Source organism: Chelonia mydas, chromosome 7 (genome assembly GCF_015237465.2).
Source record: "Chelonia mydas isolate rCheMyd1 chromosome 7, rCheMyd1.pri.v2, whole genome shotgun sequence".
In the NCBI taxonomy this organism is placed as follows: Eukaryota; Metazoa; Chordata; order Testudines; family Cheloniidae; genus Chelonia; species Chelonia mydas.
The window spans coordinates 1,153,134-1,167,084 of NC_057853.1; the positions used below are offsets into that span (position 1 = coordinate 1,153,134).

General features: G+C 54.7%; 1 protein-coding gene across 7 annotated transcripts; it reads left to right on the top strand.

The window, feature by feature from the left end:
* Positions 1 to 247: 247 nt before the first annotated feature.
* On the top strand, positions 248 to 13,613 carry CCDC71 (coiled-coil domain containing 71). 7 transcript variants are annotated; one of them, XR_006292401.1, is made up of 4 exons: positions 256 to 314; positions 4,783 to 7,167; positions 9,147 to 11,815; positions 12,495 to 13,613. XR_006292401.1 is itself a non-coding variant. In XM_037904590.2 (2 exons), the coding sequence occupies exons 1-2, from the start codon at positions 265 to 267 to the stop codon at positions 6,026 to 6,028; spliced, it is 1,296 nt and encodes a 431-aa protein (XP_037760518.1). In that variant the 5' UTR covers positions 248 to 264; the 3' UTR covers positions 6,029 to 13,613. The 7 variants fall into 7 exon arrangements, 5 of the variants coding, with proteins under 5 accessions (XP_037760518.1, XP_037760520.1, XP_037760519.1 ...); XR_005226184.2 differs by having other exon boundaries at positions 9,147 to 13,613; XM_037904590.2 differs by having other exon boundaries at positions 248 to 314; positions 4,783 to 13,613.
* Positions 13,614 to 13,951: the final 338 nt, after the last annotated feature.

The window sequence follows — 13,951 nt, forward strand, 5'->3', positions numbered from 1 at the left end:
GGCTGGGGGTTCATGGGGGGTCTGGGGGCGAGGTCTGGGGGTCAGTGGGAGGGGACCGGGGGGTTCATGGGGGGTCTGGGGGCGGGGCCTGGGGGTCAGTGGGCGGGGACTGGGGGCCGGGGGGTCTGGGGCTGGGGGTTCATGGGGGGCCGGGGGCGGGGCCTGGGGTCAGTGGGCGGAGTCAGGGGCTCGGGGGGCGAGGCGCGGGCCGGGGCCGGGGCCGGAAGCGGAAGCGGGCGGCACTTCCGGCGCGCGGCGGCAGCCATGTTGGAGCGGCGGCGGCGCAGCGGCGGGTTCGGGCTCCGCGGCGGCCGGTAGGTTGGGCCGGGGCCGGGCGGGGGCGCTGCCGGGCTCCGCGCTGCCGCCCGCCGGGACCAGCCCGCCCCGTCCCGAGCCGCCCCAGCTCTGCCCCATTGCCCCGCCCCCGCCCCGCCCCCAGCCCTCGCCCCATTGCCCCGCCCCCTGCCCCTCCCCCAGCCCTGCCCCACTGCCCCCTCACTCTGCCCCGCCCCCCTGCCCTGTATCCCACCCCGCTGCCCCACCCGGTCCCCACTCTGCCCCACTGCCTGGCCCTCTGCCCCACTGGCCCCGACCCCCTGCCCCATGGCCCTGGTCCTCGGCCCTGCCCCCTAGCTCTTCTGCCAGCCCCAGCCTGCTCCTCTGTTGGCCCTGCCCCCCCCCAGGTCCTCCTGCCCCACCAGCCTGTCCCGCTGCCCAGCCCCCCAGCTCCTCCTGCCCCACGGCCTGGCCCACTGCTCAGTCCTGCCCCGCAGTCTCCTATTTGCCCTGTCCTGGGGGCCTCCATCCTCACCCTGTCTCCCAGAGTGACCTGTTCTCCTCAGCATCTGTCTTCTGCCTTGTATTCCCAAGAGACGCTCAGGCCCCTCCTCCACGGCGGTGGGCCACCTTCCCTCAGAGGGCTCCCCCTGCGCCCTGTCCCCCAGGCTCACGGATGTAGTCAGTACTTGCCCCCCTTGTTGTTCGTGACCCGTACTCGTGCATTGCAAGAACCAGAGAGTTGGCTCTGGGCCTGTGGTGAGACGGGGCGTTGGGTAGGGGTGGGAAGGATGCAGTAGCTGGGGAGGTCATTTGTGGGGAACGGGGAGCTAGGAGTGACGACCTTTCTCTTGGGCAGATGGGCCAGCTTTAAAACCTCCTGTGACACACGTTGTCTGCACCAAACACAGCCTGGTACAAGCGTCGTTCCTGAGTCACGCAGTGCTGAGGGGGGGGGGGCAGGAGTGTCACCAGGGGTCAGGCGCGGTTCTGGGTTCGGGCAGCTCTGGGTGGCTTTTCCTCTGGGGGTTCTGTCACATGCTGTTGATCCTGTTAATAATGCGAATAATTTCAAGTAGTCATAAAAAGTAGCAACGAGGCCATGAAAGAAACACATGGCGGTTCAGTGCATCTGTGACCCGCCCTGTGCTGCGTACGCCCTCAGGTCAATGAGACTTTATTGGCACAACAAACTTTCCAGGTATTGCCAAAGGGTAGGAGAGTCAGAGCCTTCCAGAATCTGTTTCGGGCAGGTGTGACCTGCCCGCTGTGGGGTGTGCGCCCCACTGGAGAGCTAATCCCCTCTGCCCGCTTGTCATTATGTTCATTAATGGGTTGGTACATAGTGCTAGGCCATCCCGATCTTCTGGCTCCTGTCTCCCCAGGTCGGGCAGTTTTTCCACATTGCCCTTTGAATAGACATCTCTTCTGCTGCTGGATAATCGGTGGAGAGATTTTTCTCACATTTCATTGTACTCTAGACACTGAGGAGAAAGTGAATCTGTCCCACTGGCTGCACAGTCTCTTCTCTCTGGGTTCAGACTGTGCTTTGTAACGGCCAGTCTCCCCCGCATGGAGCCTGCCTTAGCTGTGAACGCTTCACTGCAGAGTGAGTGTTGCCGGGATCTGCCGGAGCTCACTTGGCTGCTGTTTTTCATTTGTCCTTCCCAGTGGCTTGGGTCCTGATGATGTTTTAGGGACTGATTAGCTTCTTGAGCACAGTTTGGTTCTAGATGGGAATGTGCTTCAGTGGCTGGGATACTGAGCCCAGGAAGCGCTGTTAAGTAGCAGTGGATTCTCAGCCACTAGGTAGTCGATGGGTAAGCTGGGTGGAATGGGGCTGCCATGCCTAAACCCCATCTCTCTAACCTGGCTCCCAGCTACTCAAAAAGTGATGCAAATGGCTCAGTTTGAGAAGGTAGAGTCATGCAGACAATTCCTTTCACCCCCAAGCCCTGGGAGATGGCTGCTAGTTGGTGTCTGTGTAGGATGTGCTGATTAGGAATGTGCACCTCACCCTAGGAGGGAAAGTATGCAGAGCTGAGCTTTTAATGAGCATGAAATGGCAGGAGAAGCCAAGGGCAAAGAATGGCCTTGCCATAGGGAGGTTTTCAGTTGGTTTCTTTCTGTGCAGATTGTGTCTTTAAATATACCCCCTTTATGGCCTTCAGCCACATGACACAGCCTTTCTAAGAAATCTCTGCTTGCCTCTTCCAAATATCATTGGACTTTTGAGGAGTTAACTCCTTTCCACCGATCACTCCTGCAGAATGCCAGGTTATTCACTCTGCGGAATCCTCTTTGTTCTGGAATCGTCACACGTTTTGAAGGTGTCTGAACCTGTCTCCAGGGTTTGTCCTGTTAACACTTTAAATTGCCTCTTTGTGTTTGGAGGCCTTATGTTGATGGCCAAGAGCTATTCTGGTTACTCGAGGAGTATGGACCTTTTGGGTCATTTCTCTATAGAATCATAGATTCGCCATCCCAGTGGATGCACGTGGCATCACTTGATTTAGTGAGGGCATCAACTGGCATGTGGGTGAACAAACTTGGGGTTCAGCAAGAGACAGTGCTGTTGATTAGACGAGATACCATTTACATTGTATAAGTCAGTCATTTCTTAAACTTTACTTTTTATTAACATAAATATATATTAAAGTAGGAACAGCTCCTGGTCTGTTTCTGTATTAAAATGGCATTTCAAAAATCCACAGTAAGGTGTGCTGGCCATCTTTGTTCTTGGTGCAGGTTCCAATTCCCAGATGACGGTTGAATATTCTGCACCCTTTTCAAAACATGTTAGTGATTTTGCATCCCTCCACTGGCTCCCCATTCTCTGTCCTATCAAACACAAGCTACTTGCCTTCATGGCCTATCTCCTCCCTCCCTATCTTCTCTCAATTACTATCAGGATGTCGATCTCCATCTCCCATTGGCCCGTGAGGTCAGCCTCCATTGCCTACACATGCTTTCTCTGCGCTGCCCCACATGCTTGGGAGGAGCTCCCTGTAACACCCCCTCTCCCCTCCCCGAGCTATTTCATTGTCCACCTTCAAACCCCACCTTAACCTCTCCTTGGCCACGAGACCTACACACAAATGGACAGCGGTTTGGCTGTTGATTTGCAGAGACCACTGCTGATCATGCTGACCCATATTGTCTCACTGTTCCCTTGTGTTCCTCGTCTGTCTAGATCCTTCGGCTGGGTCTCATTTTATAGTTGGATTAGAAGCTTTTTGGGGCAGGGCCCATCTCTGTGGTCCATGACTGGGGCTCCTAGGTGCTCTGGTAATAAAAATAATGATTCTGGAAGGGGGTTGCGGATGTGAGAATACCTGTGGAATCTATCTGTGAGGTGGTCGTCTTTGAAGGGAATGTTTGAGAACACTGAATTCCACTTTCTTACTGGTTCGGGAGGTGTCTCAGCAGCTACAGGTTTTACCAACTCTTCATTTTTTACCGCATTTGTCAGCCTTTAGTTGCCATTTCCAGCATAGAATCAGCCTGTTGCGTCCGTGTTGGCTTCAGCCTGCTGGCCTAGTGTCACATGACTTTAGTTACCTTCCAGTTCCAGCACAGTGTTCTGCCATGATGGCTCCTTTCTGGGGGTGCGTCCTGTACTCAGCTGTTACCTCCGTTCCCCCAGGGTAGGTAGCTGAGTGCGGCTAAAGGTAATATCAGGGCTGGCCGTCAGCCCCATGTGCGCAAGCCTCCAGTGGGTTAGATTTCCTACCTCATAGCTGGGTTTCTGTTGTGATTTCTTGCCTCAGTGAAAAGCACTTTTGTATCGTCTTTGCGGAGTGAGCATCCTTGGATGAACAACAGTTTGTGTGACAGCAAATTGCAGACGGCTGTATAAACAGGGGAATAATAGGAAGTAGGAGGAGGGAGGGAGGTCACATTGCCTTTGTCTGCGGCACTAGTGAGAGCGCTACTGGAATAGGATCCAATTCTGGTGTCCGTACTTCAGAAAGGTTGTTGAAAAACTGGAGCAGAGAATGGTCAGAGGGTTGGAAGAAACATGGCTTATAGTGAGAGACTTAAGTAGCTCAGTCTCTTTGGCTTACTGAAGAAGATGCGGAGAGGGCTTGGTCCTGGTCTGTAAGGGCCGAGGCAGGGAGACGATCTCTGTAGCAGAGAGCTCTTTGATGTAGCTGACAAAGAGCAGAGTGAGCCGGTGGCTGCAGGTTGAAGTGTGAGACTGCAGATAAGGTGCACGTGTTTAACCATTGGAACAGCTGCCCTAGCAAGTGTGGTGGGTTCTCCCTCACTTGAAATCGTCACACCAAGCATGGCTGGTTTTCTAAAAGAGATGTGGTCGTTTAACCCCAAATGATTAGTCTGGATGCATGAATCACTGGGTGAGGTTCTCTGGCCTGGGTTACGCAGGGGGTCAGACTAGATGGTCACTGGCATTAACATTGTGGAGGGTTCTCCGTAGCCTTCCCTTAGAGGCATGGAGATTGGCGTTTGGGTTGCGCTAACTGTCTTCTCTTTCCCTTTGAGGTGTCCAGCGTTGGTTTTCAAGGAATTTGGACCTATTGGAAGCTCCTACTACCCTAATGCCATGAATATTGAGGTGAACAATGTGGAAGAAAAAGCTGTCCACTCTTGGTCAAGAATCTCTTCTGCGGGACAGAAAGCCCTGGAGGAAGCCCTCCGAGTCTTCAACCCCATGTCCAAGGACCTTTCAGACACCGAGACCCAGCTGGTGGCCTTTCTCCAAGGCCTCAAGGAGGAAGGCCACCAGCCCACAATCTTAAGGAGCAAGGATGTGTATGGGTACAGCTCCTGCACGGCGGCTACTCCCAGCCAGACACACGAGAGCACACAAGACAGTTCAAGCACCGGCGCTGCTGTCTCTGACTGTAAAGCTCCGGTTAGAAGCCCTGCAGTGACAGCAGAGATGCCTGGGACACTTGCGGGGGTTTCAGTCCGCTCTCCTAACGTCCGCACCAAGCCTGTCTCGAAAGGTAGTTCCACAAACCTGCTGCTGAACTCATTGAAAGAGACACGGTCAGGCACATCGAAGGCCTCCGCAATGGGCTTCCCAGCTAATATGTACCCTGACGTGTATCCAGCCATGAGACTCTCTGTCGTTCTGGAAGCCTTGGTCCCACTGAAAGCCACAGCATCCTGTTTGGAGTCCAAATTCAAACCAGGGCATCTTGGAATCTCCCCCTCGGACCTGAAGCTCCTCAAGGCATCGGGTGCCTCGAGGCAGAACGCTAAGCTACCCTCGGGGCAGTTAGACCCCAAAGGCTATAAACACGTAGTTAAGAAAGCGCCAGAATCTCCCGCTCTAGCTGTAACACTTCTGAAGGGAACTAAAGGTGGGGTGCTAAAGGAGAGTAATGCTTGCAAAGCATCTGGAATCCTGAATGGCAGGATTACAGGTAGCTCATCTCAGTGTTGCAGTGGGGGGTCACAGTCCAAGGCCTTTAAAAATAAAGCCAAGGAAGTTCCAGTGGGGAGAACTGAATGGAAAGACAGCAGTAGTCAGGAACCTGTTGGGCAGAAAAGGAAAAGAGCCGAGGAGGCGAAAGAAGCACCACAGAAGAAGAAGAAAAATGCCATGAATAAACCTGAACTAGGTCAGAGCACTTTGAACCTGCTGAGATCCCGGGCCATTAAGGTGGACAGCTCGTCATCAGACGATGAAGTGAGGCGGAGAGCACAGAAGATCCTTAGGGTTAACCTGTCCCCTGTGATCAAAATTCAGCCATTGTCCCCCTCTCACAATGTCCCCTGAGTTCCTTCCTTCCTTTTGTCACTTTTCTCTTAAATACATAAGTGTGAACCAGCTGCCAGGCTGTGGAAACATGCAAGAGCCACTTCCATTCTCTAGTGTCCGGCAACAGTATCACACCCGGTACCTGCAGACTTTGGGCAGCTTGCTCCACGGCTGTTGCTGGCTGCCTGGTGACATTCTGCAGAGTTGGACTGCACGAGTACAAACCCATGTTTAGAAATACAGGACAATGACTCCCAGCCCCTGTGGTGAGCTGAGCGAAGCCAGGTGCTAGCGTTCTGTGCTGTGCTTTTCTGAACGTGGTGGAGCGTACGTCTGTGCAGTGGGGAGCGCGTGACTTTCTCATGACGTTCATGCACTGTGATATTTTGTTCTTTTTCAAGCTGTACATTTATTGGTTTTATTTTGATCAAATTTTATAACTTTATTATATATCTATATATCTATACACACACAATGCCCTGGCACTGTCTGAAGACACGTTTCCTCCACCCCTCTGGATTTTGGTTCCATAGCCTTTTTTTTTTACCTGCCCGTCAGTCGGTTTTTTGTCGAAAGGTGCCAGGGTTTCTTTCCCATCATCAGTGTTGTTACCCGTCTGTTCTGGGCTCTCTTGAGAAGCTCAGAAGCAGGCAGAATTATAGCCACACATTTGTCTCTGGAAACACCATGCCGGATGGAGACTTTCCAGCTCGTAGTTGAGTTTAGGTCTATCCTGTTCAGATGACCTCTTCAAAGAAAATGGAAAGTAGGGGAGGGCTGATGGGGCTGTTAGCGCTGAGTCTGTCTGACGGCTTTCTGGGTGCCGCCCACCTTTCGCTATTAGCAGAAACACTAAACGCTTCCTGCGGGTTTGCTTCCAAAGAGCGCCACGGGAAAGGTGCTGTTATGCCCTGTTTGTTAACTTAAAAAATGAATTTGTGGCTGGTTGTCGACCCAAGATCTGGGGCTGCCAGTCCGCGGATACTTGTTATTTCCTGGCCAGACTGTCACCACTTGCGTGCTGCTGAACATTGCAGTGACTTTCGGGTTAGGTGGAGAACTCGCCCACTGTGATTCTGAATGTATCGAGTGTTTGCTAACGTTCTGCTGGCTCCAGTGGAATGGTGTGGATGAGAACCAGAGCGCAGCAGCAGCAGGTTCATAAAACGAGTTTCCAGCAATTTTTTTAACATTTCAAGAGAATACAGTATTAGTTTCCAGGGAGTGGTTTGCGCGGGGTTAAGCCACTGTATATTTATTTCTCATCCTGGATTTCAGATTTGCCAGCTCTTCTGGGATTTTAGGGTGGTGATCTGCTGCAGAGTATAAAATCTTTCTCTGCATAGAGTCTCCGTGCTTAGTTCTGTGTTCAGGGGATCATGAGAAATCAAGGGGTAGGTGCCTCCTTCCCTCCTCACTGGGAGAGTCTGGCAGGTACCAGCTGGGAATATGCTAATCGCACTTGCAGTTGCATTGCTGGGTGTGATCTGAGGGCAGAGCCTTCGCTGGTTACAGTTGGTTCTGCCTTTTGCTGTTGGAAGGGGATTGCCAATTGCATGTGAACTATTGTAAAATTCCAGCTGTCAGTGCTGGAGGGGGTGTGAGCATCGCCCTGCACAGAGAGACAGCCTTCCTCATCTCACACTTGACGAGCAGGGAGTCTTGATCCAGAGACCATCAAAACTGAAAGGGACATTCTCCCCCCTTCTCCGGAGGAGAGTTGATCCAAAGTGCTGAGGCTGTTTGTGGGAGGTCCCCACCTCTCGTTCCTGGGAATGTGTCTCCTCTCCTCCAGGAGGCCCTGGGTTGTTAACACACACGCACGCCAGAAGGTCGCAGCTTTGCTGCAGGCAGGGACAAGCTGGGCATCCAGTGAGGGAGCAGCCTGTTCAGCTCTTTCCTGTAGTGCATAGGCCGCAGCGGGGGTGTCAGAGACACTCCTCTGCCTGCAGCACCAACTGGACGCTGGGGCCTGATTTCCCTTTCCCTTGTGCCAGTGAAATCAGGCTTTTCCAGCTCCCCCAGCCCACAGCCTTCTGCCAGCTGATGCCTAGAGCACCTTCCGGGAGGTTGGGATAGGTTGGCTCTGGGGGCTCCCATGTGCTGCGTGTTACCGTGGATTCAGCCACCCCAGGCCATCGAGTGCAGTGTCCCACCTGGCGTAGCAGCTCAAACCGTTGGCTGGCTCTGCTGATCTGCTCTTCCACTTCACACGGCGGCTCACAGCTGTTGCTTCCGTGGAAAGCCAGCACCTGGCAATCTGTGGAGCACCCTCCCAGCCCCACAGCAGTCACTCTGTCGTGAGTTGCTAGCTGCTAATGCCATTGCTGGCCAGGTGCTCACTCCACCGTAGTGCGTGCCCTTCAGTGGCTGCCCCGGGTTGGCTATAGGATGGAAATGTTTCCTTTTCACTCTTTGTTTTCACAGTCCTTGTGTTTCAATTTTGCAAAGTGTTCCCATTGCAGGAGTGGCACTGGGTGAGCAGGGGCTGTTTGATCACTTACCAGACCCTGGCTCGTCTTTCCCATTTCCCTCCCTTCCCTCTGCTCAGCTCCTTCCCCGTTTTTCAAGCAGGCTGAGAAATAACCTGCCCTCCAGTGGATCTTCCCAGTCCTGAGCGGGCTCTGGGTCGCTGCCTTACCCAGTGCTTCATTCCTCCTTTTCTCTCCTCTCTAAAGACAGGTTTCAGAGGAGCAGCTGTGTTAGTCTGTATCCGCAAAAAGAAAAGTACTTGTGGCACCTTAGAGACTAACCCATTTGTTTGAGCATAAGCTTTCGTGAGCTACAGCTCACTTCATCAGATGCATTCAGTGGAAAATACAGTGAGGAGATTTATATACACAGAGAACATGAAAAAATGGGTCTTATCATACACATTGTAAGGAGAGGTTTCAGAGTAGCAGCCGTGTTAGTCTGTATTCGCAAAAAGAAAAGGACTTGTGGCACCTTAGAGACTAACCCATTTATTTGAGCATAAGCTTTCGTGAGCTACAGCTCACTCTCCACTGAATGCCTCCGTTGCAGTGAGCTGCAGCCCACGGAAGCTGATGCTCAGATAAATGGGTTGGTCACTACGGTGCCACAAGGCCTCCTGTTCTCTGCTATAAAGGCACTGAAGGGTTATTTCCTGTTTTAGCCTTAGCTTCACTCACCGTGCAGATTAGGAACCTGCGGAGGTGAGTCCAGCTCCCATTGAAGCCAATGAGAAATGCACCTGCTTATACCCAGGGCTGAATCCAGGCCTAGGTCCTCTCTCTATAGGTGAGTAGCTGTGTGTTACCCCCTGCAGCACTGCTGCCTGCCTCCCCACATCACTCAGCTCCCGAAATCTTTGCCATGTCCCTGAGGCAGCTCATGCTTCTCTCCCCCACTGTGACTGCACACGTCAAACGGGGCTTGTTGCCTCCACACTCCTGAGCCTCCCCGCTCATTGCTTCAGAGTTCCGACAGTGTGTGGAAAAGGCGTCCACACAGGTTCCTGGGAGAGCTGGAGGTCGCTGTGGCTCTCCGCTTGGTTCGTGTGCCACTAGTCGGTTGTGTGTGTCAGCGATAGGCACTGAAATACATTCTTCCTGCCCAGAATCCAGCAGGGCAGGTGTCTGAGCTCGCGAGGGTCTTCGTGGGCAGAGATGGCAGTGCAGTGGGGTGTTCAGGGGCTTGGTCCAGTGCAGGTGGGGAATGCAGATACCCCACTCGCCAACCCCTTCCCTTCATTGTTTCAAGGGGGGGTGCAGACAGAATGCAGCTCCATGCCACGGGTTGTTACTGTGATAGCCCCTGGAGACCTGTCTGCGCGGAGCCCCCTTGTGAGGGTGCTGCCCAGACAGTACTGGAGTTGAGGGTATGGGCTCTTCCCTCCCGCCATCGCTCAGGAGAGGAGGCATGGCCTTTTACAGCTGTGTTCTGTGCCCTTAGGCCTGGGGATAATCCTTTCCTGCCCATGGGGGCTGGGTTGGCACAGAGGTGTAAGGGCCTGTAGGATCCTTCTTACTAATTGATTGGCATTTTGGGCAGTCCCGAAATGTGTACACAGCCAGGGAGGTGGGGCGGCCACAGGGTCATATCTGGAACCGAGCCAGTAAATGCAGAGTGCGTTGCCCTGCAGAGCTCGGCACGGGTTGTTTTCAGTCTGTTTTGTATAGGTCCTCCAAGTGCCTAGTCTGGCGGTGCTGTTCCTGGGTGCAGGCAAAGCCGCGTGCTCAGCACTGTTTGTACTGTGTGGGTTAATGCTACCAGCGTTCTCATGAGGGCTGCCGAGGGGTGTCCGTAACCACGTTCCGGGGTCTCTGACTTACCTGCCAGCCAGGAGTCAGAGTTCGTGTTTCACCCGCCTGAGTTGGCTGCACCAGTCACAAGTGACCCAGGACAGGGGCCCCTGCGCTTCCTCCTTTGTGGTAGGTGTTAGTGAGGCCATCCGTTCTTGCAGGGAAAGCAGCTACCTGAGCATGTGTCTGCGCAGGTCAGTGAAGGGGGGGCGGGGGTCTGATTTTCAGACGTTCGGTTGAAAATCTGCTGTTAATGAGCAGAAGTGAAATTTTAAGGCAAACGTGTGTTGTGACCAGGCTGCATCTTCCTGCCTCTAGTTCCAATGAGAGGAATTTCTCCTTTGCTCCCTCTCTGCAAACCATGTTGTATAGTGTCGCTGGCAGAGACCTGCTGTGTGCTCCACCCCAGAGGTGGCTGCAGGAGTGACCCTGGTATGTAATCTCTAGAGCACTTTGCTGTGCAAAACGAAGGGATGATTTTGTAACTATTTCAGTTGTGTAGCCCACCCTGTAGCGTGCCGTGTCCTGACCCTGTTGGTGGCTGGAGGGGAGGCGTCCGTGGAGTGGTGGTTAGTGGCTGAGCACTAGCAGAGTGCGTGTAAATGGCCGTTGTCTGAACGCTTCTCAGAACAGGCCCTTGATGAAGGTGACGCTTCAGGCTGGATTGATCTGTCTTTGCCCTACATTCCAGGATGTACCAGCTCGGCTCCTGACACCCCACTCAGTGCCTCGCTCTCCCTGGAGAGATCTCGCCTTGGTACAAATCCGGACTGTTACATGCATTTGTTTGGCTGGGTTTCTGGTTCTTCCTGGTGGGCTCGAGGGGGATGGCTGGCAAACACCTCTTCTGTTGGTCTGGTTTATCTCAGTGACAGCATTGGCTTTGTGGCCCAGCTGCTGGGTGCCGTGCTGTGCCCAGAGCGAAGTAAATCGTGGCCCCGGGGAAATGAGCTTGTGTGCACCCCAGAGAAGGCAGAGGGGAAAGCAGCGTGGGCAGGAGGTACCGGTCAGTGTTAGCTGCGTGAGGTAAACAGGGCTAAGCAGTGCTGTGGCGGGGCTCTTCCTCCCGAGCATTCTCCAGCACTTCCTCCTGGGTGCCGGAGACTGCACCTTCAGTCACAAACAGTGCTCGAGAGGCGTCTCCCCGGCCCAGCCTGAAGGTGGGAACGGGCACTTGGGGAGACCCTGTGCATATTTGTCTGAGCATAGAAATAAGCAGCATTGTAGGCCCTTCGCTTCGGGGTGTGAGGGTCTGATCCAGGAGCTGTGCCAGCCCGGGGGGCTGCAAGTTTGAAATCTAGTCAGTGGGAGTCCTGTGCCAAGTGTGGTTTCCCATAACAGGCTCCTGCTTTAGTGTTTTCTCTCCCCAGCGGGTGTATGAAAACCCCCACGAACCGGGACAGCCGCTGCCTGGACGCCGAGTGCAGGCCATGCACACGGTCCATGCCTGTGGAAAGAGGAAAATGTTTTCTTCTCCCCTCTCTGTAGCACTGCGGGGGGGACTCTCCATTCACCAGCACAAGCCTTATTTCCTGGAGAAGTGAGTGTTCATTGTGCAGGATTTAAAGTGATGCTGATGTCTGGGACCCCTGTGGTCTGGGGGAGATGCCTTCCAGCAGCTAGAGACTACGCCCTATGGCAGATTGTCCCCTACCCCACTGTTCCTCTTCCCCTTGGGTGCCGCCGTGTCTCTTGCTGAGCTGTGCTGGACGGGTCCGAGGGGCCGTGACTGCTGGTGAGGGAGAGGAGCACAGTGCACCGTGCCGGCTTGCAGAAGGGGCTGACTGTGGTGCCCCTAGGAGGTGCTCAGCCTTGGCTGGGAGGGCAAAGCACCAACCTCTGGGTCTGTGTGTGTAACAGCAGCTTACAAAGCCGGCGCCCTGGCCCTGAGCTCTGCTAGTGCAGTGCCCAGTGCTGCCGAGGGGGAGGAGCTGGGATTAAGGGAAACCCAAAGAAGCCGGCTGTGTGTGGCTGGCAGGCCTGTTTGGCTTCTGTACATGGCGTGTGCTTCTGGGGGATTGAGCTCAGTGAAGGCTGTGGAGCACCAGAGAGCTCTCAGATGCGTAGCCCTTTCCAGACAGTTTTCCCTTGAGTGGATCGGGCCTTGTGGGCTCTGGGCTGTGCCGTGGAGGGGCGGCTGGGGGCATTGCTCAGGTTTGGGTTCCGTCCTCACTTGCTTTGCAGCGGCAGGGGCGCTGATGTGACTCTTGTCTCTGCAGCGCTCGTGGCCCAGAGCCCTGCCCGGGCGGTGCCGATCCTTCCGATCGACAGCATGAGAAGGAGGAGCGCATCTCGTCCGAGCATGAGCATCCAAAGGAAGTTCCCCGAAGGCGGCAATTAGCCCTTGCCCTGAGGAGTCCCTCAAAGGCCTTATTATCCCCAAGCCTATCCCTCTTGTGGTGTCTTAATGATCCCGTTCAGTTCCTGTAGCAGCGCACAGGTCTCCACGGAGGGCGTCTGGGGCCTTCCCAGGGGCAAAGCCGGGTGCGCAGTGCTGCAGTGACAGAGAAGGCGCCGTACAGCCCCAGCCTTGTCCTAACCACCTCTCCCGACCCCAGGGGCACAGACGGGAATACAGAGCACTGGGAAATACGCCTCCTGCCACAGCTCGCAAGGGACGCCAGTTGGCACCTGGAGTTTACCAAGCGGTGCAGTTAGTGTCGTGTCTGGAGAGACACTGGCATCCCCTCTGCCTGTAGTGTCCTGCTGCAGCGTGTCCGATGGGCGCTATTCACAGAGCCGTGGGCTAGCGGGACACGGGGAGACTCTGCTGCCCGTGAGCTGGGAACTGTTCTTCATTGCCCAGCAGCCTTGGGAGAGAACTGGTCTCCTTCCGTTGCTGCAGCGTGACTAGCCTGCTTCTGCTTGGACTGGAGCCACCAGCTTTGCCATGGATCTTCTCTTTGGGTGTGAATTCAACAGCCCTGTACCAGCAGAGTGCTAGTCCCCAGAGCGAGCGGGCCTTTTCCTGCGAGCGGGTTTTGTCCCGGGCCTGCCGCCCCTGCTGTCAGCCTGGGAGCGGGATCGCCTGCAGGAGGGACCCCAAGTGCTGCTTGTGTTGTGAATCTGAAACAACTGGCCCCCTTGTGCTGGGAGTGAACTTTCTACCCTTTGGGGTGTGTGTGGAGTGTTTCTGCCGCGCGGGCAGTGGTTTGCTGGGCTCGCTGTGTATCTTCGGAAGGCTGTTCAGTGAAGGGCAGTGGTCGTGTTGTCCCACTCTTATGAGGCAACTGGCCAGAACCAAACTGTCTCTTTTTCTTAAATGAACTTTTTGTTATGAAATGCGAGCAGGCGATCTGGCCCTGCCGTCCTTCAGTAAAATGGTGCTTCAGAACCCAGCCAGCTGCGTCCGGCTCCTCTTTGGGCCCTTCCTTGCCCTTGGCCAGGCCGCTGCTGTTGGTGGTAATGACTAACACGTTGTCAGGTGAACGGGGCAGAGCCTCGGGTGTGATTGGCTGCTGCACGGGGCTTGATTCTCTAACACTCAGCATTACGAGCCCTGCTCCCCCATCCTGCCTCTCCTTGGCACCCTGTAGCAGCGTCAGCCAGTCCAACACCATGCACCCAAACAAACGCAGCATCTTGTCCTGGCCTCACCAACGCTCATTAACTTTTCTCTCTCTTGCAGCGACCATGAAGGCCCGAGGTGCCTGGCCGGGCAGGCCCAGGTGTCCAG